At 47.1% G+C, this 21,235-nt stretch overlaps 1 protein-coding gene across 2 annotated transcripts in view; it reads left to right on the plus strand.

Annotated features, from left to right (window-relative positions):
- Positions 1 to 21,235, plus strand: part of FAP (fibroblast activation protein alpha) — a 619,508-nt gene that overhangs the window by 213,041 nt on the left and 385,232 nt on the right. For both annotated transcript variants that reach the window (XM_085645424.1, XM_085645423.1), the window contains one exon: positions 2,321 to 2,365. In XM_085645424.1, the coding sequence (XP_085501550.1) occupies positions 2,321 to 2,365 (45 nt within the window). The remainder of the gene's footprint in view (positions 1 to 2,320; positions 2,366 to 21,235) is intronic.

Raw genomic sequence — 21,235 nt, forward strand, 5'->3', positions numbered from 1 at the left:
AGCTGAAGAGACTGACGAGAAGGACTGCCCTTGCTGTGTGTTCTGGGGCTAGCCTGCAGTTTGCTGATTTGACTAAGGAGAGGACAAGGGACTTTGCTGTGTGCTGTGTCCCCCTGCTTGAGAGGACTTTGCTGTGTGCTGTGTCCTGAAGTAACTTGTCTCCAAGGGCCCGAGGAGAGCTGGTCCCCTGTTGTGGAAACTCAGAAACATTAAAGTTTCCAACCGTGTCTTAGTGACGCTTGGTGCGTGTGCTTTTGCACACCTGAGACTGCTGTGTGGTCTTTGATGCTGTTTACGAGGTGTCCAGTGACCGCATTGCCCCTGCAGCGTGAAACATCGTCCACGCTGCTGCATTGCTGTTTGTGGCTCGAACCGTCATCTTGACTGAGGCTGTGAGTGAGGATCGCCGCCGCTGGCCCGAGACGCAACGTGCTAAGGGATTTCTTGAAGCTAAGGAAGCTGCAAGGTGAAAGGGATCATGATCGTTGTTCGCCAAGAGGAGTCTGCCCAAGATCATCAACGGAGAAGGCAGCGCTGTAACCCATCTGGCTACAGCGCCGCCTATCAACGAAGCTGGAACGTTGTAGGAGCCGCCCAGCAGGACGTCCGACGAGTGGAGAGAGCGAGGCAGCACACCCCGCAGGTAAGGCTTGGACTCCGGTCGGGAGCCGCAACCATGTGTGGTCTGGGGAGGCATGCAGGAGGAGTAAAGGAGTGCTCCGATCTCTCTCCCCCTGCACAGCATAAGACGCGATGAGTCCCAGAGCGGCCCTTACCTGCCCAGCAGTACTGAGGCCGCATCTTTAAGCGTATGACCGTTGTCTCTGCTGTTGGTGTCTACTGGTGCCCGAGTTGACCGCACAGATTGGCTTATAGCATTATTCCCTGCATTACAAACTGCCTGATTCTTGCAATACGAACTGCCTTATTCTTGCATTACGAACTGCCTGATACTTGCATTCGAACCACATTATTCTTGCATTATGAACTTCCTGATTCTTGCATTACAAACTGCCTTATTCCTGCATTACGAATTGCCTGATTCTTGTATCACGAACCGCATTATTCTTGCATAACGAACTGCATTATTCTTGCATAATTAACTGCGTTATTCCTACGTTACAAACTGCATTAGGACTTGCATTAAGGACTGTCTTATTACTACATTACGAACTGCATTGCGTACTGCATAGCATTGCATTAGGGCTGCATTAGATCATCGTGAATTGCTCATTAATACCGCAATAACCTGCAAGTGATTGTTGGCCTAATAACCGGCAAAGTGAAATTACGAATACACATATGTTGGATTTTTATCGTTTGGTCTCATCGTATCCCTTTTGATAAAGATACCGCTATTTTTATAAAACCATTGTGGTGTCCATTTGTGGTGTTATCACTGTGTTACTGTGAGTGTGGCCGCAAATACTTTACACATTGCCTTGGAGCTAAGCCTGGCTGCTCGTGCCAAGCTACCAGGGGGTGAGCAGGGGTGTTCTGAGAGTGTGTCCCTCCTTTCCCTGACTAGAAGCAAGGGTCCATAATTGGACTAAGGTACCTACCTCAGCCAACTAGAGACCCCCAGTTCTAACTAGGGCGAAGACTGATTTGCATATGGCTGGGTCTGAACTGGGGTGGCGAAGTGAAAAAACGACCGATAATGGATTTAACCCAGGTCTAATAGTGACTGGGAGTGAGTGTCTAAAACGTTTAAGCACTCCGTCCATCATCATATTGTGTTTGTATGTTTTGAAGCAGGCTGTTGTGTGTGACATTATTCAGTGGCTACTGTATTACTCACAAATAGCACATCTTTAGATTAGCTGCCCCTATGAACAGCAATACCTAGGAGTCAAAGATGTCTAATACAAAATTATATGATTTGGGATTCAGTAATGTGATTATTAATCTACCACTTATCATTGTTGTTTTTTTATGCGTGCAGGTATGTTTGTTTGTGTGAGTTTTCTACAGTCTCATATCCTAAGTATATTTGTGTATTTTTTATGTAGGTTAATCGCAAATAAGAATAGTAAGTTAAGATTATGCAGAGTTAGAAACATTTGGCAAGCATGTATCCACATTTTATACATTCCTAGCCTGCATTTTGTTCTTGCTTTCCGAGAATGAGTTTATCGTTTTAGGACTCCGAAGTCTCATTTTTTGAATCGCAAACCCGTATTTCGTCTCATAAATAAAGCCATATGAAAACCTAATATGAACTTGTAGAAAAGACATTGTAAATTTGTTAATTTGGCCCTCAGTGTCTAATCTATTGCAGTACAAAATAAATACAAAATGCCTGTTTTTTACTTTTCAGAACCGGCAGCACATTGAAGAAAGTAAAACTGGATGGATTGGTGTGGTTAGTATGTTTATTTTGTCTTTCTGTAATACAAATTAATTTATGTGAAGAAACGATAAACTGCGAGATTAAGTAGGCACCAAAGGTAATTTATTTGCACAGGTCCCCTCACCCAACAGACCACTTTTCCAGGATTAAACTGAAATATTTGAAAACATACGATTCATTTTCACATTTTTTATCTACAGCTGCCTGGTGATTTGTAAGTGAAAATTCATACCAGTGTAGGTTTGTTTATGGTAACATTCCAGAGCTAGTGTTTAGCCCTTTTTTCATGCATAGCCCATGGCCCCATGCCATTTTGGTTGGATGCCAAAATCCAGCTCAAAAGCAGCCTGGCATCCATGCACAACCGTTAAGCTCATGTTTACAACAATAAGGAACACAAGGCACTTATTAGGGTCGTGTTGTGCTTCTTCGCAAAGGCTGACAAGATTCGTATCGACCCAGTCACATGTCAGAACAGTGCCACGGAAAATCCTCTAGGTCTGGAACAGTCCGTTACCTCCTAGATGGGGGGACTCATTTTGGGGGGGCATCATTTATTTTTCCTCAAAAGACTTTGATCCAGATCAAGAGAGAAAAGCACAAAATGGGGGCAAATGGAATGACAGTGACAGAAAAAGCAGAGAGGAAAAAGAACATCCAAGAGTTAAATAAATGGGCAGCGAGGGTCTGGTGGTGGGTTAGAGGCATGAGGTGGAATCAAGACTACACAGCCTTCTGAGCTAAACTTTGGTGCCCGTCAGTTATTTTACAAATTAAACACTGTGTGTACCCCCTTGTATACCAGAAATTCAGCCATTTGTCATTCCCACCAGTGAAAGATAAGCTTGAATTAGGGCAGAGTGAGCTATATTTCTAGTTAGTGTCTCTGAGGGGCTTCTAGGAATGGGTCAGAGTTCATTATATGTTAAGTCGATGCCCTTCAGCTGTCAGCAGGGCAGGGTACCAGGCTTTCACTTTTCCCCAGGTGTATTGGTAGATTATGCACAGGCCATCATTCACCTGATAGAACAATGTTTCTAATAAGCTCATAAGAAAGGCTCAGGCCAGGCATATATGCATTCCCAAGCCACAAAGAAATAGTGGTTTACAAAGCTTGCAAATGATTTTATAATTATTATAAAGTCTAGATTTTTTTTCTTCATGGAATGTAAATAACATTATGATTTGCTAAAATGGTGCCTGCGAACTAAAATCGTATCTATTAACCATACGCTTTATCTGCCACTTTAGGTTACTGCATTTTATATGACGACAGGTATAAGAAATCCGAATAGAATAAAACTAAATTAGCCAAATTGATTCAAATGATTAATTTAAAAATGCTGCCTTAGCACAACAGCTCTGCTTGCTTGATGATGAGCTGCAGATATTTCTATGAAAACAGTCTGGCAGGTTTATTTTTTATTTAGCAAGAGCCACAACATTGTAATTAATGCTCATTAGCCATGTCAATTGTGAACGTTTTCGCATACGCCTTCTAAGCCATACATGTGCAAAGCCTGCATCACTCAGTCATCAGTGTTTGTTTAATAACTTAAGTCAGTGGATCAGCAACAGACTATATATAAATGCCTGTATAGGCCCACTGCGTCTAACGTTACAAGTCCTAATCCAGAGCCTCGGACTCTCTCTTGCCTCTGCCCTCCAGGGCATGTGGATTGGTCATGGGAAAAAGAGAGGCAGAGAGTTGTGGACCAGGGCACACAGGAGCCTTCCATCACAATCCCCATAACTCAGAGTGTTCCTGGAGCTCTTCCAAACGAGGAAAACAGGGTAGGGCTAACCAAGGGAGAACCAGGGGCTGACCTCCGCCTCCTTACACATCTGTTGCTGTACATGTTCTACAGTTAACAGCCGTCGCCCAGCACTCATCTCCAAATGTGGAGCATTCAGCATTCACAGCAAGAGCAGTGAAACAAAGGTTTCAGAGCCGCATGAGGTTTTAAATTTCCCTCTGTTTCCCAGAAGGCCTTTGTTTTTAATTGGTACAGCAGGGGACAGAGCGTTCTAATAACTTTGTGGCCTTTGTCTTGGGCCTATAACGCAGTAGCAGGCATTAAAAGGCCAGTATAGTCCGTTTCAACAGACTACCAGGCTGTATTATAATTATTAACAGGGTAGTTTGGTTGTTCTAAGAATATGGATGTTGTTGAAAATGTGCAAGGACCCTATTAGAAATTGGGTTTCTGGTTGTCAGAGGTATGAACCCTGTCCAAGCAGGAATCACAATCCTAGTCAGGGTAAGTCAGATGCACACCCTAAATTAACCTGTGCTCACCCTCTCGTAGCTTAGCATAGATCGCTCAGGCTTAACATAAGAGGCAGCATGTAATGTATTTGTGTAACACTTAATATAGGAAAACAGTGATAACCCCACAGAAAAATAGTCCACACCAGGTTATAAACACAGAGCAGCTTAAATTAATGAACACAGCAAGACAAAAACAAAAAAAATCCAATAAGTAGAACCGGAGTTTTGAATATCTTGAAATATAGTGCTCAGAAAAATAGCTACCTGGCCGTACTGGACCAGGTAAAATCTGAAAAGTCAGGCGGACCATGATGAACGGTGGGTCGGATACAAGAGCCACGCAGGGCCTACTGTAGAAAAGTAACTTCGTAGAGGAGGCATCGATGTGAAGGATCAAGCTGTGAGGAGTGGTCAGAGACGATGCATCGGCGTCGATTTGTAGGATTTTAGGCGAAGGGGCAGTTCGAACTGTGCAGTGGGGAAATGCGCCCTTGTTGAACTTGAACCGCGCTGTCGTCGCTGTGGTGTCCCTCAGGCATCGAAGTGTTGGTGTTAAAGGGAATGCTTTGGTTCTGACGGCAAAAAGTCGAGACTGTTTGGATTTTTGTAGATACAGCCAAAGGGCCCAGGCCTGGATTGGCACCAGTAAGCAGGACACAAACTCCCAGTTAGCAGAGTACAGAGGCTGGTTGAGTGAAGTCTTTGATGTCCCTGAGACTTCAGAATAGGAGACCAGCCCTAAGAGTCACTCAGTTCTGGGGATGTAGAGATGCAGGTCCAGTCCTTCTCATTATCAGGCACAGAGGGCAGCAGGGAAGGCACAGCAAACTAGGAGTACACAGAGTGACAGTCCTTTCAGCACAGCAGTCCTTCTTCTTGGCAGAGTGCCCCCAGGTCCAATAGTGTACAAAGTTGGTGGTGTCGGCGGTCCATTACTTATACACAGTTGGGACCTTGAAGTGGGGGAGACTTCGAAGAGAGGCCTTTGAAGTGTACAAAGTTCCTGCTCTTTCTGCCCTGGCTCCAGACTCACTACAGGGGGGAATGCGCCTCTGTGTGTGGGGACAGGCACAGCCCTTTTCAGATGCAAGTGTCAGCTCCTTCCTTCCATCCTGCCCAGGATGACCCATAAAGATGTTAAGGGCTCATCAGGATGTGAATAGCCCATCAGGTACACCTAAGCCCCCTTAGTGTGTGATTGTCTAGAGGGAATGCACAAATCCCATGTTTTACCCACTGCAAATGTGTATTCAGAGACAGGCAGAGGCACAGAATGGTTAAAGTAAGAACATGCCAGCTTTCCTAAGGTGGCAATTTCAGACCTGCCACTTGAAATCTGACTGTACCATAAGTTGTGATTTTAAATTGTGAGTCCAGAGACACCAAATTCAAATCATCTATCTTTTCTCCACTGGAAATTACACTTATAAAAGGTAATAAGGCAATCCTAATGTTACCTATGGGACAGATAGGCAGATAGGAATTTAATAGTTTTTTGCTACCAGGAAATGTAAAACTTAAAAGTGTATGTGTAAGAAGATGGTTCTGACCATCGAATTTGCCTGGATTTTTCACGTTTTGTTCAGCTGGGTTTTGATCTTTTATGGTGGGAGAGCATCATAACATATGACTCACAAATGGTAAACTCTTGGTAAAAAGGACTACACATGTTTACTGCCAGTGTCCTCCTTTTAAGATAAGGCTGCTGTGACGCAGCAAAGGTAAGAGACACTTGGCTGGTTACACATGTCCACATTCATGTGGGAGGCTCCTGTTGTGCACTGTGCAGGAACTGTGCACCGGTAGCCTGGCACAGAAGGAACTCTGTAGGGTTAGGTATTGAACAGTGATAGGCCTAATAATGTTGGTGTGCACAGAAAGGGAAAGTCAGTGTGCGTTAATGTGTGATCTGCAGTGACACTCCATTAGGGGAAGGCTGCCTTACAGTGCAGATCTGCTTTCTTTTGGTCTAAAGACACTATGGACATACCAATGTACAGTGTAACCTGTCTGAAAAGAACAAGTCCAAAATCATATCTGTAAAACTTATGGGTCATCCAGAAATGTCATGTTTTTCTGGCTCTGCTCATGGTCGGAGCCCAGGAATTTTGTCACCCTGCTGGGCTTGGTTGATTCCTTTTCTCTCCAGCAGCAGGAACGAACCCCACTTACAAAGTGAGCAATTAACCCTGATAAGGTCTGCTCCTCAGAAGTAAGGGGTGGGGTATACTATGCTGCATCAATCAGCCAGCTATCATCCTGTGCCGGAAGAGGGCAGGTCCAAGCCCACTAAACAAAGGGAGGGAACCCAGACCATGTAGCGAAACCTTTGAGGTTTGGCTGTGGCACACCCAGGCAGTGATGTCAGCTGGGGTGGAGGTGAGACCCCCAGAGCACATGTGGCAAGTGATTCCTGGTTGACTCATCTTCAAGTATCCCAGAAGGCTGTGCAGGTAGAAACAGGGGTTTAGAGGTGATGTGGCACCTCAGGATAGGCCATAGGTGCATACCTGCTGGAACATCTTGCCCCCACTTAGAAGGTTCTGCATGAGGGGGAGAGCTCTCTCTTGGTTGTGCTTTTCTGGTGGACACTGGGTCTGAAGTTTGATGCCATTCACAGTTGGAAGAAAGAACCCCCTGACTGCCATCTGGATTAAGCATTGTGCCTCTGATTGATCCCAGGACCAGTGGGGCACTCTCCCAGAACCATGGACACTGGCCCCCTAACCCCCCCCCCTCCGAGGATCAGTTGGGGAAAAGACTGGGCCCCTGTACAATAATGGAGAGAGGCCCAGAGGATTTTTATTAAGTGAAACTAGCTCCCTGCAAAGTTTGTCACCTTTGAGGCCAGGAGGCCTAAAACAATCGCCTAGGTGGCTAGGGCTCACCACCAGGAGCAAATTGAGACAAAATCATCGAAATTTGCCCATCAGGGCCTGAGATACGCCCTTGTGAAGTTGGGCAGCTTTTGACCTTGTGTTCAGCACTGGCGATGAAGCATGTGGGGCTCTGCTGATGTTTTTAGCCTGAAAAGATGAGGGGAGAGTGCCACTACACTCCCCATGCTCGGCCAGCCTTCCCCTCACCCGTGTCTGGGGGGCCCCGGAAGGCTAGACCACAACCATGCGTCTGCCTGCAGAAGCAGGCAGACCAAAATCATGCTGCCAGATCCCATGGCAACACAAGAGAGTGCTGGCCTCTGGGGAGCCGGTGAGGATAGCCAGAGGTGTGATCCCTGAGCTGTCCTCCAATGAGGCAAAGTGGCTTGTGAGGTCCCCATGTGGGATCGGCACCCCGAAGAAAGAAAAAGTGTAGTGCGAGGCTGCATAAAAATTGAAGAAAGCGGGGATTCGACTCTCCCCAGCTCAGCAGGAGAGTTGCTGCTCTAATATTCAATAAAACAAGCGTGAGGGGCACCCATAATGCCCTGTGGGCCTGGCTGCAATTTTAGAAGAAAAATGTTTCTTTGCAGCTCGTAGGTCTCCAGGAGACCACAGAAATGTAGAAAAGTGTTTGCGGAGCAGTGTGGGCTTCCCCAACAGTGTGGGCATTGCAGCCTCCCCCAAAGGAATTCCAGAGTCCCCAATCTAATGATGCCACCTTTTAAATAGTAAGCATTCCCTCTCGAGCTTTCACTCTTCAGCTGGGAGTAGTGCACCCTCTAGGGTTACAGGCTATGAATGGAGTCCTTGTGGCCTGAAGTGGTTCAATGTGAACTGTCATATTATGTTGACACTCTCTGGGGGAAAAATTGTAATTGCACATTTGGGTAACTTTGAGTATGATGCCCTTTAGGGGCTATGCTTGTAGTACGTATTTCAAGCTAGAAGTAATTTTGATAGCTCAAATCATTCAGCCATGCCTATACGTTTGACATGCACCTGTTTTAGTGAAATATCGAAGCTGATAGCCACTCATAATCAAAGCGTGCAAGCTTTATTGCCAGTATTAAGTGTTTTCACCCATAGTTATGCTCAAGTATTGCAGCTGTATACATGTGAAAGGTTTTGACATGTGATTTGCTGGTCTAAATCTCCCTTTGGGAGGGGCAAGAATGATTATGCGACGTCATTCAGAAGTATTTCCATCAGCTTATGTATATTTCTAAATTGCTGGATAGTATTGAGTAGTGTGTGTAATAAATACATTTTTCCTTTTTCAAAAGAAAAGGCACAGACTGGACAAATATTATTGTGTATCTGCGAATGGTGATTACTAGCCCACACCACTTCCCTTGAGTAGGCCTTCGACTGCTCTCCTACACTACCCTGTGAGAGTCAAGTGCCACTTTGGGGTGATTGGTTCCCAGTGAATTGCAAATGTAGACCCATTATTTGTGCAGGCCACACAATTAATAACTAATTTTCTAACAGCACGTCCAACTTTTTAAATACACTGCACTCTGCCCTTTGGCTGTCCAGGGCCTACCTTAGAGGTGACTAATATGTTTTAAAAAGAAAGGGTTGGGACTGGCAAGAGGGTTAACTTGCCAGGTCAACATGTCAGTTTAACACTGCACACACAGGCTCTGCAATGGGAGGGCTGAAACAGGTTTACAGGGATACTGAAATGGGTAACATTACCAGCAATTTAAATTACAGGTCCTGGGCACATGTAGTGCAATTTACAAGAGACTTATGAAAAAATTGAATATTCCAATTGTGGATAAGCCATTGTTACCATGTTTTAGTTAGAGAGCACATGCACTTTAGCAATGGTTTGCAGGGGTAAAGTGCCCAGAGTCCCAAAGTCAAAACCGGAGGAAGGAGGCAAAAGCTATGGGGGTGACTCTGAAGAAAGGTCCATTTCCAACAGACCCCTTAACATAAAAATGATCTTCAAACAAAACCTGATGCTTATTTATATGTAATATGAATGTACCAGGTGTTAGACTTGTGGGATGTGACAAAAATATATAGATTTTTATATTAAGCCACTTTGTTTAAGGTAACATTACTTATGATCTATTAGGAATAAATTAGGGTACAGCAGACTATTTAAACCTCTAAACCAAGAAACATTGCAAAAGCAGTTGCACACTGGGTGATGATGTTATTAAAGTCTTAGGGGCATATTTATGGGGATTTCACGCAGTGCAGCACAGCAAGTCACTTCGCTGCCCTGCGTCAAAGTGAAAGCGAAGTAATGCTACATATCTACAGCATATGGCACATTCCTGTCCTTTCCCCCTGTGCTGGAGCCATTTCAGCATTCGGTCCATCATTTGTTGCTGCAGCACTTTTCGCCCTATGTGGAATGGGTGTGCCCAGACGTGGGTCCCTTGTTCGCTGTGCCACTGGATTCAAGCTAGCCTGGCTGATGAGGGGTGATACCCCGAAACCAGTCCTAGGATACTTGTTTCTGGTCCTAGGAGGACCAAACTTGGCAGTTGTACTGGACTATTCCTATCAGGAGCAGGGCCACAACTGATTTAAATATGGCTGGGTCCAAACTGGGGTGGCGTATTGAGCAAAAGAACAATGTATTTAACCGGTGAATCCATCATTTGTTGCCACAGCCCTTTTCACCCTATGTGGGATGGGTGTGCCCAGACGTGGGTCCCTTACTCGCTGTGACACTGGATTCAAGCTAGCCTGGCTGATATGGGGTGATACCCGAAACCATTCCCAGGATGCGTATTTCTAGTCCAGGGAGGACTCAGCTTGGCAGTTAGGGCTGAACTGTTCCCATGAAGAGCAGGGTCAAGACTGATTTGCGTATGAATGGGCCCAAACTGGGGTGGCGTTGTGAGCAAAACAAGAATGGATTTAACCAAGATCTCTTGACTAGGGGTGAATGTTTGATTTATTCAGCATTCCGTCCATCATTTGTTGCTGCTGCATTTTTAAAATTTATTTTTATTGATTGCACATAACAGTGAGCCAGGCCTTATAGAGCGATATATGGACATATAAGTACATGGCATAGTTCACATATTTACAACCAGTTTAGGATAACACCCATTAATAATATCGAACAAACATGATAGTCTCTGCATGACAACACTCAGGGATCTAAGATCGTTAATATACATCCCAACCGGCGAGAAAATACGAAAAGTTTTCGGCATTTTCATCTACGCCAGGAGTCCAGCCAAACATGTCATGATTAGTCAAATCTATCAGGACCTAATACAAATATAGTATTCTAACAAAAACTCTTACCCAACCTTCCCCTCCCTCCCCACATGCTCGGCCATAATATCTAACAGTAGTATATGCACATTTTCCACATCCGCAGTTGTATGTGTCTCGATCCAAAAGACTGACGTAGGCAAACTGTACAGTCCTGTTAACTTACACAGTATAGCCCACAGAGATTGCGATGAGCCTATGTGTCCCGTAGCCGTTGATCAAACCCCCATGCAATAGTCCGAGTCCGCCTCAGTAGGACAAAATGTCTATCGCAGCGTATTCTTCTATCATTGCATTCCAGCTCAACAAAATCGGTGTTTTCCTTAGGCCTCTATAGTCCTCCTGTTGTAGTTCAGCCCCCTCCGCCTTACCCCACCTCAACATTTCCGTGTGCCATTCCGTCAAGGACGGGGCCCTAGTGGCTTTCCATCTTGTGGTTATGGCTCTTTTGGCCAGCAGGAGCGCAAGATTAACAAAACAGGAGGCAGAGCTACCCTTCTTTTCAGGTGGCCCTAGTCCCAGTATGCAGTATTCCAGAGTGTCATTCCGGTGTACCGGGGCTATATCCATCAATATTTTGCAGACCGCCGCCCAGTAGTGGCCCAGTCTAGGGCAGTCCCATATCATGTGTATCAACCCCGCATCGGGTGCATGGCAGCACGGGCAGGCATCGTCTGCCCCCTGAAACATAGTGCCCAGTCTGTGTGTGGTTAAATAAGCTCTGTGTAACACTATCAATTGAATACATTTAAATTTAGGATTCCGAGAGACCTTCTTGGGGTGCCCTAATATAGTGTCCCACTCCTTAGCTGTAAATGCACGGCCTACGTCTCCTTCCCACGTGTCTCGTAGTGGCCATAAAGAGACCGCCTTTTCAGTTCGAATTCCGTGAGTTAGCAATTTTGTCAGTCGTGCCCCATTTCCCATTAGGTATTGCATGGTAAGTAATGTATTCGTGGATGGTTCAGTGCCCTCAGGTGACCATGTAGTGCGGATGTATCTGGATATGTGCGCATGTAAGAGGAACAGCGTTTCAGGGGTGCCATGTACACGCACAAACGTTTCATGTGTCATTATTACACCCTCCGAAAAGAACTCCCCTATCGTGGTGATGCCTGTACCAGCCCATGCTTGTAGTGCGCGGTCAGTGCTCAGTCCCGAACGTGTAGGGATACCCAGTAGTGGAATTGTGGGGGCATACGGCGTCTTCTGTCCAGTGTACCTCACTGCACTCTGTCAATAAGTAATAGCTAACTTCAATAAGTGGGGTGTCGATGGCAATAGGGGAGCCTGTGGTAGTAAGAGCCTGTGTATGACCCCCTTGTCCCTGTCCTGTGACGACATATCCAATTGTTGCAAATTACGTCCTGCCAGCCAATATGCCAGTCATTGCAACTGGCTGGCATTGCAATATGCACGCAAATCCGGCACTCCCATCCCCCCTTGTTTCGTGGTGAGTTGTAATTTCACTAGGCTAATACGTCTGCGCCCTGTACCCCATATTAGGTCGGACACCAGAGAGTTCAACATTTTAAAGATCCTCGCAGGGACTAGTATCAGTAAGTTGGTGGAACAGTAAAGGAGCCGCAGCAGCAGCACCATTTTCATGATTGCTACCCTGCCCTCCAACGATAGTGGCAATGAGACCCAGAACTGAATTTGAGATTTGAGAGCGGCAATCGCACACATAAGATTGCCATCCAATAGGTCCGCAGCATTGGGATAAATTTGTATTCCGAAATATTTAAAGGTATCGGGTGCTATGTGGAAGGTCCAGGGGCCAAACACGAAGTGCCCTCTTCTCGCAGCGCTAGCAAAGAAATATGCGTATGACTTGGCAGCATTATTAGCCAGGCCAGAAAGATCTTGGAATGACTCAAAAATGGAGGGCATTGGGTGAGGATCTGCAGTCATGTCCTTGATATAAAGAATGAGATCATCTGCGTATGCTGTGACAGTGTGGGATGTGCAACCACGCGTTATTCCCTTGCAGATGGCGAAAGCACGGAGTCTGTGTAAAAGCGGCTACAGTGCCAGAATGAATAGCAACGGCCACAAGGGGCAGCCCTGCCTGGTTCCCCACGCCACCACGTACTGCCTTGAAATATGCTGACTCGTACGCGCGCGCGTGTTGGGGTTTGTGTATAGTAAGCGCACCCACGCTATATATTCCTCAGGTATACCAAAACGTGCGAGTGCATAGAACATAGAGCCCCAACGTAAGGAGTCAAACGCCTGCCTCAAATCAAGGGGTGTGCAACCTTCCCTAGTTCTCGTGTCTAGTGTGCTCAGCATGACCTGGTGCAGGCGTCTGATATTGAGTGCAGTGTTACTACCAGATACAAACCCACATTGACCGATGTGTATTAGTGTGGCCAACAATTTACTGAGGATTTTATAGTCCGTATTAAGGAGCGACAAGGGCCTATAGCTCAATATGAGCAGGGCATCCCTCCCTGGTTTAATAAGGAGACCACTAATGCTTGCAATGTAGTAGCGGGGAGACCACCCTCTTCCAACGATTTGCGGTATATACATTGCAAACGAGGAGTTAGTAAGTCGGCATATACCGCGTAAAATTCAATCGGTAGACCATCAGTCCCTGGGGTTTTATTGCGTGGTAAAGCCTTAATCGCCTGCCGGATTTATGCCCCTGTGATTGGTCTCATTAAGTCATCGCATTGTCGTTGTGTGAGTTATGGGCAGCATAAACCGTTGAAGAAGTGTTCAAATTCAGTGTCAGTAAGTCCAGGCAATGGACCGTAAAGGTGCTCATAGTAGTCCCTAAACGCAGTATTGATGTCTAATTGCGTGGTCACCACCTCACTCACAATATTCCGAATTTCTAATATGGGTGTGGGCAAGGGGGCGTTCCGAACCAACCACACCAGCAGCGGTCCTGACCTATCAGCTTGTGTGTGCAGTTTCTATGTGTACAGCCGGTAATCAACAACCCGCAGTTCCTCAAGTATCTCTGCGTATTGAATGTGAGCCTCTCGCAGTTGAGTTAATTGTTCACTTGTCCACGCAGACTCCCTCTCCAGTGCGGCTAAGCTACCCTCTAGCTTCGTAAGCCGTTCTATGAGAGCAAGACGAACCCCCGTCTTGGTGCTAATTGCCACTCTCATGATGACCGTTTTAAAGGCATCCCATTCCATCTGGCGAGTGCTAGCAGACCCCGCATTCTCCGTAAAATAATGGGTAATCGCCTCTGAGAGGGCATTGTGGAAGACCTGATCCTCCAGCATCGCAGCATCGCAGGTTGTAGTTTCCAAGTCGGTATGGGGGTTGGGACCTTTCCCCATTATAAAGTCAATTCCACTGGGTTATGGTCAGACAGGGTTTTACCCATATGGATCACCGAAGTAATGGACCCCATTAGTGCACCGGAGCATAGGAACTGATCTATCCGAGTGTGTAGTCTGTGTGGTGGCGAGTAAAAGGAGTACTCCCTATGCCCAGGGTGTTTCGCCCGCCATACATCATGGAGATCCCGCCCCTCCATCCACCTTCCAAGTGCCTCTGATTGTTTCTTGCTTTCAGTGGCATGTGATGGGGGATGAGACCTGTCTAAGTCGACATCTAACACAGCATTCTGTCAAGACTGTGCCCAGTGTAGTTAGGCATTTATCCTGATCAATGTTCGGTGCGTATATATAACCCATAACCACATGAGCCCTATCCAACAAGCCATGTAGTTACACATATCTACCGTTGATGTCTATTTTCTGCTCTAGGAGCTTAAAAGGGACATAATTACGCAACCACAACGCCACCCCCCTGGAGAAAGATGAATATGTTATAGTAAACAGTTGCCCCCTCCATTATCTCTTCAATTTGGCAGCCTCATCAGTATTGAGGGGAGTTTCTTGCAAGTAAGCTATAGCAACCTTCCTTCTATTAAGTTGCGCCAGGACTCGGTGTCTTTTATGCACTGAACCCAAGCCCCTCACATTCCACGTGCAGTAGGTATATGTATTATATAATGCTATCGTGGTGCAGAGAGCGTAATTGCCATGTGTTCTGTGGGAGCCGAAACTCTGCGAACAGAAACTGTCTACGAGCCGAGCATGCATCAACATAAAAATTCCCCAATACTAGGTTCCCCCATTGAACAGCAGAGGACCAAACTTTAAACAGAAGTCCAACATGGATTTCAAACAATTAAGGCATCATCGCAATCGCCTGGGGGGTAAAGGCCAAACCTGCGATAGTTCATAAGAACAACGTATTTCCCATACTAATATGTCTTGGTTACATTAGCACACTTCCCTTTAAAGCTTAGTTACACTGGACCCACAAAGCAACCACCAACAGTAGTACATATATTGCAAAAACCTCCGTATACTTTACCACTCCCAGACATCTCGAATCACAACATTAGAAGTCTCTGGCAACCTGAGCTGTAATCGAGGGGAACAGCGTTATGCTAGTTTCAGAATCAGAGCACACTGTGTCGACATCCGATGAGTGCTCCGAGGTCGCTGCAGCCTGGGCATCTTGAGCAGCCAAAGCTGCAGCTGTAAGAAGTGCATCTTGCTGGCTGGCCGTGATCTGTTCCAACATTGGTCCAGTGTCCACAGTGGCCCTGCTTTTGCCATGTACCGATCGGGTTAGTCCAGCCATTCATTTCGGGGAGGCACGACATAGTTGTTCCGATGGGAGTGAAGTCTGAGAAGTCTCTAGTGTAAAAGTTACTTCAAGCCAGTCCGCTGCTTCCTCTGGGTTACCTAAAAAATATGATTTTTGCCCGTAGACGACCTTCAGTCTAGCTGGGAACAACAAGGCATATTTCAAGTTATGTTCACGCAGATTCTTCTCAACTCATAAGAAAGTAGCTCTAGCTTTCTGGACTGCCGGGGTAAAATCTGGATAAAGAGAAATTGTCCTGTTTTCGAAGCGTACTGGGGAATTCTCTCTGGCAGCCCGCAGGATAGTGTTGCGGTCTTTGTAATGTAGTATTCGTGCTATCAGCGGGTGGGGTGGTGCACCCGGTTGAGGAGGTCTGGAAGGCACCCGGTGCACCCTCTCCACGCTGTATAAGGATGTTAGGCCCTCTGTTGCCACATGGTCTCTCAGCCAGTCTTCTACAAACTGCGTGGGGTTGGATCCCTCGCTGCGCTCTGGTATACCAAGGATGCAAACGTTATTGCGGCGGGACCTCCCTTCCGCATCGTCCACCCTGTCCTGCAATACATTCAATTGACGTTGAAATTGTTTGAGTTGAGTGGAGTGCTGGGTCTGTTGGGGAAAAAGATCGTCCAATGCCAGTTTATTCGATTTGACCTTGTCAGCAAGCTTTTTGTGGTCCGCTTGTCGTAAGCTGAGATTAGTAGTCATCGCTCCCATGCGCGCCTCCAGCGCCGTACGTGAGTCTCGTATTTCTTTCAAGATTAAGTCCAGTTTAGCATCGTGGGGATCTGCACCAGTGGGGGGTATCACATCATTATCTGAAGCATTGGAGGTGTCACTGCCGAAAGTGAGCTGCATTTTGCCATTCGCAGCAGCATCCGCTTGTTTCTTTTTATTGCGTCCCATCGCGCCTCAGCGTCCTCCTGTTCGTCTTTGCTCCAGGATGGTCACTTGGGGGGCCTCTGGGGCGCTACACCTCGCTGTTTATACTCCCAGGTGGGCACAGTTCCCTGGTGTCCTCAATCTACTGCTATAGGCACCAATCCCGCAGGTCACAGGTTTTCAGACCCATCCATGCACTGGCTGCACACTCCTTGTGGGCACCATCAGAGCCGCTAGCCACTGTGTCACCCACAAGTATTGAAGCAGTCCGGCGAGGATAGACTTTACTGCACCTTCAAGCCAAGCCAGGGCCCTTCCCTACAGCCAGGGTAGGCAGCCGGTTGATAGCCTCACTGCCTCCAGCACGTGTGTTCCCGAGGGCTGGGGCTCAAGCGTTCATCTGTGGGTCTTGCAGCAGCGCGTTGATCGGCACAGTAAAGGTATAGCGCTTACAGCAAAGGTGGAGGCAGTGTGCACTCAGCACCACAGGCAATCCCATGCAAAGTGTGTGACCTTCAGTATGCCGCAGGAAACAGCAATGTCTAGCGCAAAATCTGGAGCACCCCCACACAGGCGCGCCTCCCCGCAGGCGCTCACTTCTAAAATTGGCAGCACCCGTTTAAATCGGGGGGGAAGTATCCACAATCCCCACACCTGTTAGCCTCAGGGTCTTCTGCCAGCATGCAACCTCACACCAGGGCGGCTCTTACCCTGATCCTCACTCGCGTCGATCTCGGGCCCGGCCGGCCGCATCTGCCATCTTGTTTTCGGCGGTCGTTGGTGTGGCGCAGCAACTCAGAGAGGCAAATGCTCGCCTCAGTCGCCTCACAGAACTCTGCCGATCGGGAGCAGCGTCCTCGGTTCCCACGCCAATGTAGCCCTGGAACGCCGTTAGCACAGCGGATATCGCGATCTCTATCCGGGCCACCGTACAGTGCACACGGCTTCTCCCCTCATCTCATCATGGCTTTGGCCGTCCCAAAGCAACACAAAATTAGGCAGATCCGTCAGACATCAGGCACCCAGAATACAGACTCCGGATCTAGGGAAGTTCCGCAGTTCTAGGATGGGTGTCCCAGCCTCGTAGGTCCAGCGAGTCGTAGGATATTTAGCCGAGTGTCAGGGTTGGGGGCGGAGCTCTTTCAGCTCACGTCCTACATGCCCAGCAGTTGGTCACGCCCCTCCTGCTGCTGCATATTTTGCCACAAGTGGGATGGGTGTGCCCAGACGTAGGTCCTTTGCTCGCTATGCCACTGGATTCAAGCTAGCCTGGCTGATATGGGGTTATACCCTATAACCGTCCCAGGATGCTTCTCTTCCGTCCAGGGAGGAGTCGGCTTGGCAGTTCAGGCTGAACTGTTACCATGATGAGCAAGGTCAAGACTGATTTGCAGACAGCTGGTTTCAAGCTGGGGTGGCGTAGTGAGCAAAAGAACAATGGATATAACCCAGATCTCTTGACTAGTGGGGAATGTTTATTTATTCAGCATTCCGTCCAACATTTGTTGCCGCAGAACCTTTCGCATTAAGTGGGATGGGTGTGCCCAGACATAGGTCCCTTGCTCTCTGTGCCACTGGATTCAAGCTAGCCTGGCTGATGAGGGGTGATACCCCAAAACTCGACCCAGCATGCTTGTTTCAAGTCCTGGGGGGATCCAGCTTCGCAGTTCTGGCTGGACTGTTATCATGAGGAGCAGGGTCAACACTGATTTGCATATGGCTGAGTCCAAACTGGGGTGGGGTAGTGAGTAAAAGAACAATGGGGCAGATTTATGTTCCCTGGCGCATCCCTGCAAATCAGCAGGGATGCACCAGGGAAGATGCGTTATGCAATTTTGCCCTTGCGCCACCGCAGATGCGCCGCATTTACAATGCGGTGCATCGTGGCGCAAGGACAAGCAGATGCTCTGACGTATCTGCCGGCGTAAGGTTGGTGCAGTGCTGAAGTTGTGTCGCAAGCGCGACGCAACTTCAGCACTGTTCCAACCTACCCCATACCTAACATGGTGCGTCAAGCCTTACGCCTGCTTCAAGCAGGCGCAGGGTTTTGACGCATCAGCGTTGGGAAAGTGACTCAGTGAAATCTAATAGATTTCACTGAGTCACTTTTCAGGGGCGTTCCTGCGACGGAACGCCCACATGAAACCTGACGCAGGTTTCATGTGGCGCAGGGCTTTACATCATGACGCATCTCCATAGATGCGTCACGATGTAAATAGGGCGCAACGTGGCGCAGGGTTTACGCCGCCGCTGCGTCACAAAAGTGACGCAACGGCGGCGTAAAAGTGGCACAACTGCAACATAGATCTGCCCCAATGTATTTACCCCAGAGCTCCTGGGAGGCTTTTTCCTCTTTCTATTTGTGCTGCAGAGTGCAACACATGGAAAGAAGAAACAACGAAGAGAAATAACCATATTTCTCCCTTTTGCATCTCCCCTGGGGAGGTGTAAGGTTTTGCCGCATCCCCAAGTTTACATGCGCTAGAAAATCTGGGGATTCATTAACCATGGGTGTTGCATGGGAACACCCACTGCACTACTCATGGACCGCCTTCCTAGTGCAGAGTAAGGCAATGCAGCAATTGGTGCTGCCTTGCCTTAATCCATATCTATGAGCCATTCAAAGTGGTTTTGTGTCACCTCATAAATATTATTTGGAGGTTTGCGTTGTCGTTGCATCACAAAAAGTGATGCAACAGCGGCGTAGTGTACTCTTAAATAGGCCCCTTAATGCTACGATTTTGAGTGCTACTGGGGACTCACTGGAAGACAGTCCACACCTAATATAAGCACAATGATTCCATTTGTGTCTCATTTGTGAGCCCATAAATGTTCAATTTGTTTCTTCTTAAGTTGTTTTTGAATTGTAAAAAAATTGTATCTCTTGATCCAGTTTTTATAAATGGATACAAAGAGCAAACTTCCAAACATCAAATTACAGCCTGTCTGCCTTAGCTCTATCCAAATGAGATAGGTTTGTTGATCCAACATACAGGAAGATCAAGAACTTTATGGTGAGATTCTAGACACTGAAGAGTTAAGTCAATCTGCCCAAAGAGGAGTGAGATGGATAGACATAAACTTACATAAATGAGCGAGAGAGAACAAACACCTAAGCTAAACCTCCCTATGAAAACAGGAAAATACTAAAGATGCTTAGGTTCTGTGCGAGGATGACCCACTAAACCTACAGGAATCGAAAATATTTTGAGGAAGACGCCTAACCCACATCTTATTGCGGAATGCTTCATCATTGGCGGTTCCTCACACCCCGGTAGGTGAATACCACCTCAACAGTCTCAAACATTGCTGGGAGATCTTATACAAATGGTATATTACGAGAGGGTAACTGTTCCTGAGGAATTATGGTTGTGTTTGTTCTCTCAAAGTGGTGTGGGGAATTTCTCCTTTTGTATATAGTGCCCTCACACACCCTTTCGGGTGTCTTGCTTCATCATAGGGCGTTGCTCCTCGTGGGGGTGGCGCTGCAGTCCCCCACGGGCCCCGCAAGAGGGCTCTTTGGCGGAGATCTTTTGATTGGAGACGCCGCAGTTGTGCATGGGTGTGTGTGGGCCTAATGGAAAACAAGTGGGTGGTGCGGTTTAAAAATTGCTGGGTAGAGTTTCAGACCTTTATTCACTGCCCTACCTGGCAAATGATTAAAAATGGTTATCCTGGAGCTACTCTTAATGAAAAAAATATTAAAAGAGGGCAGATCCTGGAAAGTAACTGCTGCTCTCAGGAATGTGAGTGGGGAGCCTACTGGTGAATGGTCAACATGTTTCGCGCTTACGAATGGGTCCTTAAGGGATCCCAGATGCGCTTCGTCAGGACCTATAAAAAATAATTAAATAGTGAGTGAAAGTGTTTGTGAGTGAAATAGAATGACAGGTTTCAGTGAGGTGTGATACTGTAGACCTGTTGAACCTCAATAGTAAGGTTAGTCCAGCGTCTTTGCGCTGAGAGGTTTACCTGTCTTTTCTGGAAACCTCAACCCAACCCTAAAGTTGTAGGGATAAGGGCCCCATCAGCGTAGTGGAGTTGGCACTAAGGAGAAATCGTGCTCCTTCGCCCGGGACGTGGTAACCTACCCCCTCTCCATCTATCGCTGCGATAGATGGAGAGGGGGTAGGTTACCACGTCCCGGGCGAAGGAGCACGATTTCTCCTTAGTGCCAACTCCACTACGCTGATGGGGCCCTTATCCCTACAACTTTAGGGTTGGGTTGAGGTTTCCAGAAAAGACAGGTAAACCTCTCAGCGCAAAGACGCTGGACTAACCTTACTATTGAGGTTCAACAGGTCTACAGTATCACACCTCACTGAAACCTGTCATTCTATTTCACTCACAAACACTTTCACTCACTATTTAATTATTTTTTATAGGTCCTGACGAAGCGCATCTGGGATCCCTTAAGGACCCATTCGTAAGCGCGAAACATGTTGACCATTCACCAGTAGGCTCCCCACTCACATTCCTGAGAGCAGCAGTTACTTTCCAGGATCTGCCCTCTTTTAATATTTTTTTCATTAAGAGTAGCTCCAGGATAACCATTTTTAATCATTTGCCAGGTAGGGCAGTGAATAAAGGTCTGAAACTCTACCCAGCAATTTTTAAACCGCACCACCCACTTGTTTTCCATTAGGCCCACACACACCCATGCACAACTGCGGCGTCTCCAATCAAAAGATCTCCGCCAAAGAGCCCTCTTGCGGGGCCCGTGGGGGACTGCAGCGCCACCCCCACGAGGAGCAACGCCCTATGATGAAGCAAGACACCCGAAAGGGTGTGTGAGGGCACTATATACAAAAGGAGAAATTCCCCACACCACTTTGAGAGAACAAACACAACCATAATTCCTCAGGAACAGTTACCCTCTCGTAATATACTAGTTATTCTGAGGGAGCACGGGTACTGGACCTATTTTCTAACTACGCTCCCGGTCCCCCCCTCTTTTGTGAT

The sequence above is a fragment of the Triturus cristatus genome, chromosome 3_1 (genome assembly GCF_964204655.1).
Source record: "Triturus cristatus chromosome 3_1, aTriCri1.1, whole genome shotgun sequence".
NCBI lineage: Eukaryota > Metazoa > Chordata > Amphibia > Caudata > Salamandridae > Triturus > Triturus cristatus.